We start from the raw sequence: 9,321 nt of genomic DNA, 5'->3' as shown, positions 1-9,321 counted from the left end.
TGAATAAAATAAATATATTGACTGCATATTAAATAGGGCTAGAAATCAACATACATTTTTTTTACAGGATAAAATATTATTTTTATTTCACGGATAACAAATAATGATGCAAACATTAATCATTCAACATTATAAATATCAATTTTGTCTGTAGAATTGTTGCAGTGGACGTGATTCTAATCCATATTTTTCTCCATAACTTAATTTTTTTGGGTTATCAGCAATAAAACGAGGTAAGATTTGTTAATTCTTATAAAAATATTAGGAAAGACCTAATTTTGTCAAAATTCTCTATTAAGAGGTGTGCCCAGTGCCCAGGATTTTCCATTTTACCTATTACGTATTACAGGTTTTTTTTGTATTTATACTAGGAGCTAACCTGTAGAATGTCTGGATCAGAGATTTCCTCTTCATTTGATGATAAATTAATTAAAAATTTAACTATATCCGGAAAAAATTTTCAAAATTATTATGAAGTTGGGCTGGGCTTGAGAACTATTCCTCAAAATCAATATGGATTTGGACCTGGCTTGGGAAAATCTTTTACAAATTATTATGGGCCGGTGTAGTATTGTAAAATCAACACCATCTAAAATCAATACCGTATTGATAATTTATGACAGAACCTCAACTTTTAAGAATAAAATCTAAAATTAATGAATGAATTTGGTACATTTAAATTTATAAATTTATTATAAGTAATAACAGATAAATATCAAACAATAAAAGAATACTTAGTAATAGGGAACTATCCTTTACTGCTTAAATTGATACATTAAAATTTATAATGATATATTTATATCAAGCTATAACAGAAACATCAAACAATAAAAGAATACTTAGTAACATGAAAATATCCTTAACTGCCTAAATTGGTATATTTAAATTTATAATTATAAATTTATATAATAACAGATAAATATCAAACAATAAAAAAATACTTAGTAACAGGAAAATATCCTTTACTCAGCGTCTACATGAGCGGGGGGGGGGGGGGTAGGCATCAGTTGGGGGGTAGGGTAAAAATATTTAGAATGTTATCTACTACATTTTTGAATTATATGTGAATAAAGTTTGCTTTAATTATTTATAATATAATAATAGATCTATTATAATAGAGATAGATTGCTAAACATCAACGTTACAATCATAATATATTTGTTCATTCATTAAAATAGTAAATCAGCTGGACTCGCCATTTTGTCAACATTTAGGATAATTATTTTCATATTTACGAATTTCTTGAAATTAAAACAACAAAAATATATAATACAATTTTATGATCCAAATTGATGTTATTTCAAATTATGTTATTTTAAAAAGATATTTCAATATTTGAAGATATTTGCCATCCATATTTTCCTAAAAAGTATATTAATAATTTATGAATTATAATTGCCTTTTCTTCTTTTATGGAATTTATAAATAATAATAAAAATCTTTTCATGGGTAGATTTTAATCATATTACACCATTTTTAAAACATCTATTTTATTATTAATATATTATTACATCATTAAATTATAGATATTTTTATTAAATCATCTTTTTAAAATGGATATAAATTTTTTAAATCAGATGCCAAGCAATAAGATAAATTACAAGGTAAAATGCTTGCATACAGGCTGCAACTCTAATAAGATTAGAAAAGACAAAATTAATTTACATTACAAAACAAGACATCCTAATAGTGATGTAAAGTTTGAGGTAATAGCAATTAAAAAAGATAAGGTTTGGAACAAACTTGGTCCAAATGCAAATAATCTCAAAATAACTAATGGAATCAATACTCAATTTAAAAAAAATAAATCAATTGCAACATATTTTCAAAAGGTTAAACTATTTTTTGATTTTTATACATGCTTTTTATATCATATTTAAGTGATCAATATATAATTTTAAACACTTTTAAGGAAATTGACTCTCCATTAGATACTCTTAAGATAAATCTACCACAACCATTACATAATATTATCACACTAAATCAAGATGAAGAAGTTTTTTTAAGTATTTATACTATAATTTATTCATTTGATCTAAAGAAAACTTATAATATGGAGACTGCATTCATTTTTAAGGACAAAGTAGTAAATATTTCAAAATATTAAAAATGACCATTTTTTATATTTAAAATTTAGCAATCTCATTTAGATGCTCCCTATCCAGAAATTATTCCATTCATAGATGATGAAACATCGGTATTATAATTTTTAAAAAAAAAATTTTTTTAAAGAATCTGACAAAGCATTTACAATTTAATAAATTAATATTCTCTTTTCAAAATATAGAAAATCGAAAATATGCCTAGAAGTTCTAATTTAGACAACCCAGAAAAAATATCTGGAAATTTATCAACAATTAAAGAAGTTTATAATTTAAATATTATTTAATATTGTCTTTAAAGGGTAAAAATGATGATATTGATATGCAAGCATTAGAATCAATTTATATAGATAAAGTAATAACCTTAAGCTATCTATACATTTTAAATTATACAGTTACCAAACAAAGCTAAAATAACTCCTTTATCATATGAAGATAATGAAGAAAATATTATTTCTTTATATAGGGAAAAGAATCCTAATTATCCCTTTCATTTTTTTAGATTTAGAATGACAAAAAATATGATTGATTTTATAATTCAATTTGGTCCACTACAACCAAGTTCCAATGAATTTATTTATCCAAAAACTCATAACAGGTTGGTTTAATAAATTATTGCTGCAATATTACTTATATATTATTAATTATATAAGAATTATATATTCATATATTGCTTTTAATGTAGGAGCATGAAAGATGCCTATTATAAAAAAATAAATTATGACAAATCATTTTCTCAAAGAAAATGGCTATCATATAGCTCTATTTTGGATAAAGTATTCTGTATTATGTTTGGAAGTCATCAAGCAAGCATGCAATGGACTCATAAAGGTGCAGATAGCTGGAATAATTTAGTCCGGGATATGGAGAGACATACAACATCCCCTGTTCATGCAGATTGTGAATATGCACATATGGCATGGATTTCTCGGGGGCGTATTGATGACCACATTTTATTCAACCGAGAGGAAATTATAACCCAAAATCGTTATATTATCCATAATATAATTGATGCTATTGTGTATTTAATACGGGGCAATATTGCTTTTTGGGGAAGCAATTCTCATGATGGTAATTTTTCAAGACTTATAACTTTGATCTCAAAGAATGTTCCAGTATTAAGAGCATATCTAGAGAAAAATAGTAGTTTACAAGGAAAAAGTGGTAATAAAATATTAAGGCCACAAATAAACTTCATATCCTATGGCCATGTTAAAAAATTGGCTAAGATAATAAAAATAAAAATATTGAATGAAATAATTAAACAAATTATTTCAAATTGTGCCTTTAGCTTAATATTAGATGGTACATATGATATTTCAAAAAAGGAATGTGTTGCCTTAATTATAAGGTATATACAAGAATATCCACACCCACACCCAGTAGAAAGAATTATTAATATTTTTACAACTTCTGACACAACAGGAGAAAATATTAAAAATAATGTTTTAACTAAATTAAAGGCATTACATCTTCCACTAGAATACCTGATTGGGCAAAGTATGGATGGTGCTAGTAATATGAGAGGTGTTAATAAGGAAGTACAGGCTTTAATATTTAAAGAAGCTCCTAAAGCTATTTATGTCTGGTGCCATGCTCATAGGCTTAATTTAATTGTTATTCGTATATGTGGATATGGGAATGAAATTAAAAAAACTATGGGAATTTTAGATGAATTATATAATTTTATGAATGGAGTTAAACGCCAGGGTGTTTTTACCAAATTTCAAATGCAAAAAACCAAAAAATCTCTCAAAAGAATAAAAAACACAACAAGGTAAATAAATATAATTTTTTAAAGAATTTTATTTATTTTCAGAAATTGGGCATCATCTTTCAAAGCATTACAAAATTTTTTAGATGTTTATGAATATATAATAGCCTCCTTGACAGAGTTAAGCAATTCCGATGACGCAATCACATTTTCAATTTCTGAGGGATTGCTATCTAGAATAAAACGATATGATTTTATTTTAGGATTATTTATTTTAAGAATAATCTTAAAATGTACACATGAAACTTGCATTGAAATGCAGGCAATTGGAAATGATTTAGCAATGATGATTAAATTGATCCAACATACAAAAAATAAATTCCAAAGATTAAGGGGTAAATTATTATTCATGTATTTTAATTACATTTTCTAATTAAGCAAATGGTGATAATATATTAACATCATTACATACCGATGTTAAATCATTTATGGATAAGAATAATGTTACAACCGATATTTATAATATTAAGTCAATATTTAAATTGGATCAAAAAGAGTTTGATAATTATATTGAACAACAAAAAGAAAAGTTTATGAAAAGTATATTTTAAAATAATATATATTTTTTTAGATATAAAAATGAAAATTTTTACCCAGTGATTAATATGATCATTGAACAATTAAATGAAAGATTTAATTATGAATCATTAAACTTTTTAAATCAGATTTCTATTTTTACTCCTGCGGGATTAGCAGATAATGAGAATATAGAAATTTCCCAGATATCTGAAATTGTGTGTTTATATAATTTTGATCCACAGAAAATTATAGATGAATTTTCCAATTTTAGACCATTATACTTAGATTCCTTATCAATCATTTATAGTAAAGATTTAATCAATATTAGAAAAAATGATACCTTATATGATGAAAGTTATTAATTTTATTAACAACTTAATTTTAATATATGTTTACAGGTGAAAACATTATAAATGATAGTAAAATGACCGAAACAAAAAGATGGCTGAAATATTCATTTATTCTACCATATAGATTATTAATTAAATCAAGTTCTTTTCCTTATCTTAAAACGTTATATAAATATTTTATAACCCTCCCCACCACCTCATGCTCTGCTGAAAGAGCTATGAGTAAAGTCAAAATTGTTAAAACACGTATTCGAAATAAAATCTCTGATTCTTTTTTAGAAAATTTATTATTAATATCAAGTGAAATTGATATATATGATACATTTAAAACAGAAGATATTATTACAGATTTCGCGTTAACTTCTAAAAGACTATCTAATCTTTTAATTGGATAATCCTTTTTTTTAAATATTAAACAGCAATAAATTTAGACATTTGGCATTATAATTCCCTTTTTTCAATATTTGAATAAATTTGGATTACTAATCCCTTATTAGTTAGTCATTTTTAATTAGTCTTTTTCTGCACATATATTTATATTCCTTGTGTTATATCTTTAACATTAAAAAAAATTATTATGTAGCAATTATAATATCCATTTTTTTTAAATATTAAATAGCAATAAATTTAGACATTTTGCATTATAATTCCCTTTTTTATTTGAATAAATTTGGATTACTAGTATTAGTTAGTTATTTATAATTAGTCTTTTTCTGCACACATATTTATATTCCTTATGTTATATATATTTTTAACATTAAAAAAATTATAAATAAAATAAAATTATTATGTGGAAATTAAAATATATAATTTTTTAAATTTCGATAATTTTTATACCAATAAATATTCTTCCTGTAATCTATATATCATTATTTCATAAAATATTCAGACTTATATTTATAAGATTATAATTTATTCTATCGAAATAATGCCGCCGAAGGCGGCAAATTTTTTTAGGGGGGTAGGCTGAGGTTTTTGAGGGGGGTTTGCATCCAGTGAAAATCCTGTCATGTAGACGCTGCCTTTACTGCTTAAATTGGTACATTTAAAATTTTAATTATAAATTTATGTCAAGCAATAACAGATAAATATCAAACAATAACAGATAAATATCAAACAATAACAGATAAATATCAAACAATAACAGATAAATATCAAACAATAACAGATAAATATCAAACAATAACAGATAAATATCAAACAATAACAGATAAACATCAAACAATAAAAGAATACTTAGTAACAGGAAAATATCCTTTACTGCTTAAAATTTAAATAATATTTAATATAGGCTCTTCAGATCATTAATTTATTATAATGTAATATATACTCAATTTTTTGTGATAATTAGGTTTCCTTTTTTGTGATATATTTCTTTTTATAATATTTTTCTTGTTTTTTTGAAATAAAATTGTTTATCTTTTTTAAGAAATCAGACAGTTTAATATTATTGCAATAAAATAACGTTTCAATTTATAAGAATAATTTAAAACATTAAGATTTGATTTTAAATTTTATTTTATAAATTTATATATAAAAAAATTTTGTATGTCATAAATATAAGTGTTAAATTTTAATCAGCTAAAAATATAATTGTATATGCATCTAGAAAATAAAATGACAATTTTATGAAGCCAACAAGAAATGATACATAGTCAGAGTGATAGATATTGAATGAGATTCTTTGATGTAATAGAAACCCTAATTTTAAGCTTTTGTCTATTAAAATTTAAGGCTAGAGATCCCAATAATACGATGATAAATGAAGAAAACTTGTATACATTGTATTTAATTAAAATTTTATGCAGGATGGAGTTAAATAAACATAATTTAACCATAAGAAAAAAATTATTACAAATAATGGGTTAACAAATAAAAATTATATAGGATATCAAAAATTGTAAAATAAATAAATTCCCTGAAATAATTATATAAAAGAATAGAAAATCAATTTTATAAACAATTAATTTAAAACTATTAAATCTATTTTAAATAATTTTTTTACAAATCAAAAATGACCACCAATATTTTTGAAGCGATGAAAAAATAAATAAAAAATATTTTACAATTTATGGCCGCCAATATATTTGAAACGATGAAGAAATATATAATTAATAAATATTTTACAATTTTAATGGCCGCCAATATATTTAAAACTATGATAAAATATAGAGTGAATAGATATTTTACAATTTCAATGGCCGCCAATATATTTGAAGCGATGAAAACATCTCTTAAAAATCAATACGGTATTGATTCTACAATACCAAAATATCACTGTGGTATTGAATCTACAATGATAATATCAATACGGTATTGAAACTACAATGGGTATTGATTCCACAATCCTACCCCGGGTTTGGGAAAAAGTTTTTAAAATTATTATGGGTTGGACCAGGGTTGAAAAATAATTTTCAAAACTATTTTGGACTAGGATTGAGAAATATTTTTCAAAATTATTAAGGTATTGGTAGCTTGAAAATTCTTTAATATATAGAAAAAAAATTTTGCAGGCCTGGGATGGGTCTGATTAAAAATCCAAGGGCTATGAAGATTTCTGATTCTGATAGAATTTAATTGCATTAATATTTTTTTACAATTTTATTTTAGTTCTGAACTACCAAAATTATTATGGTCTTAAACCGGGCTTGGAGAAATTTTTTCAAAATTATTGTGGGCTTGGACCGGCTTGGAATTTTTTAATATTAAATATTACCCATAGGTAATCATAATTTTGATATGGGTCTCAAGTAAAAGCTAATTTAAAAATATTTTGACTCACAAAATATCACACTTAGTCTTAAAGGGTTGGACATGGCCTGAAGGGGAGAAGGAGGGGGTAGAAAGAATAAAAATTGGATATGATTTTTAGCGGTAACATATATCGAAGAACGAAAAAAATTCTCAAGATAATCGATCTTATTTTGTTAATAAATTGATTTCTTATTTAGAATAAACCAACCCCATTCATTGATCAACTTTAAATTATAAATAAGACAGTTACAAAAAATTCCTTACAAAATTCTTTAATAAAATTAATAAATCTTTATACTATGTTAAAAAAACTAATCTGTCGTAAAAAAAATTTATATATTTTTTATAACGTTAAATATATTAATATTTACTAATATTTTAATACGTTAAAAAAAGTTACTAATATTTTTACTACGTTAAAAAAAATATACAAGAGGAAAGGAAGCAAATTTAATATTCTTATTTTTTAAATTGCTGAATTGATATCATATGGTGTGGGTCTAAAATAGTTTTCTGTATTTTATTTATTAAAGAATCATAGGACATAATAAGTAATCAATAATAGGCGCATAAAGAGTAATTCAAAGTAAACGAAATAAATACATGATAAATTATTCATATCACAGAATACATAATATCTGAAGTTTAACAAAAATGTTCTTTATAATTCATTAAAAAAAATCATCAATCATTAAGTTACGCAAAAAAATAAATAAAATGTTCTTCGTTTAAAATTGAATTTAACTTAAGTGATAAATTAATAAAAAAATGTAAATTGTAACGATAAAATAAAACGATAATATAAACTGATTTTTTAAGTTAATAAACAAAATCTTTTTTTGTTATTGCCAATGGGTATAAAATAAATATCTTTGAAATAAAACAAAAACTTTTATCTAACATTCCCCTTGGGCATAAAAAAACATTCTAATGTTCTTGATCGTGTACGCAAGTTGCTCAAATCGTCGCTTAACGATTTGCCTGTTGTCCATTTTGTTTGACGTTACCGTTATGTCATCAGCTAAATCATCATGCCTTGTTTCCTAGTAGTTATGTTTTGAATCGGTATGAGTAAATACTGCATTGCTAAACTGCATTAATAAAAAGCAATTATTTTTTTTAAAAATAATTTTCAGAAACATATTTTTAATGTACATAAATCAATTATTAAGTTAAAAATTGAGATTAAATATCAAATAATTTAAAATTTTATTTTTACTTAATATTATTGGAAAAAAAAATATTTACTAGCTGATTACAACTTAAATTTTATTTTTCAATTCCAAAATTTAACAAATATATATCCATAAGAGGGCATTAAATGCACAAATATGAAAATATATTCTTAGGAAACCAGAATAATTATTGGATAGCCCTTTTTTTGTATTTGGGTGTAAATACATGTGAGAAACCTAAATTTTTTTCTATAAAATATAGGTTTCTTTGACATTTAATTAAAGAGTAGGTTTAGAATCGAAAAAATAATAAAATATTTGTAAGGCACATATTGCTGGCGTTATTAATCAAAATCTCTTCATTTTTGGTTTATAATTTAGGTGTTAAGCATTATCCTAAAAAATATTTTGAAAATATTATGATTTGACCGAATGCCGAGCTCAAAACCGACCATTTATTAAATATTCGATTGACCAAATTTGGTAGTAATATTAATTGGAAAAAGTTTATTTTTGGTTTATTCATCTATAAATACGTGCAACGTGATTTGACAGATAACCGATTTGAAACCGCAATGACTAAATACTGCATTGCTACCGTTATCCATGGAAAATTCTTCATTTTTAGTTTATAGGTGTACAATTAC

General features: G+C 23.9%; 2 protein-coding genes across 5 annotated transcripts; both read left to right on the top strand.

Moving 5' to 3' along the window:
• Nucleotides 1-1,229: 1,229 nt before the first annotated feature.
• LOC135923380 (zinc finger MYM-type protein 1-like) lies at nt 1,230-5,161 on the top strand. 4 transcript variants are annotated; one of them, XM_065458086.1, is made up of 6 exons: nt 1,230-1,369; nt 3,566-3,879; nt 3,922-4,211; nt 4,255-4,405; nt 4,448-4,749; nt 4,794-5,160. In XM_065458086.1, the coding sequence occupies exons 2-6, from the start codon at nt 3,605-3,607 to the stop codon at nt 5,138-5,140; spliced, it is 1,365 nt and encodes a 454-aa protein (XP_065314158.1). In that variant the 5' UTR covers nt 1,230-1,369; nt 3,566-3,604; the 3' UTR covers nt 5,141-5,160. The 4 variants fall into 4 exon arrangements, with proteins under 4 accessions (XP_065314158.1, XP_065314155.1, XP_065314157.1 ...); XM_065458084.1 differs by lacking the exon at nt 1,230-1,369 and adding an exon at nt 3,082-3,173 and having other exon boundaries at nt 4,794-5,161; XM_065458083.1 differs by lacking the exon at nt 1,230-1,369 and having other exon boundaries at nt 2,947-3,879; nt 4,794-5,161.
• On the top strand, nt 1,421-2,710 carry LOC135924244 (uncharacterized). Its single transcript, XM_065459296.1, has 7 exons — nt 1,421-1,832; nt 1,913-1,996; nt 2,042-2,083; nt 2,138-2,197; nt 2,288-2,365; nt 2,404-2,457; nt 2,498-2,710. The coding sequence occupies exons 1-7, from the start codon at nt 1,554-1,556 to the stop codon at nt 2,708-2,710; spliced, it is 810 nt and encodes a 269-aa protein (XP_065315368.1). The 5' UTR covers nt 1,421-1,553.
• Nucleotides 5,162-9,321: the final 4,160 nt, after the last annotated feature.

This window comes from Gordionus sp. m RMFG-2023, chromosome 2 (genome assembly GCF_954871325.1).
Source record: "Gordionus sp. m RMFG-2023 chromosome 2, tfGorSpeb1-WG-v2, whole genome shotgun sequence".
NCBI classification, from domain to species: domain Eukaryota; kingdom Metazoa; phylum Nematomorpha; class Gordioida; order Chordodea; family Parachordodidae; genus Gordionus; species Gordionus sp. m RMFG-2023.
This window is presented reverse-complemented; position numbering and strand designations above follow the sequence as displayed.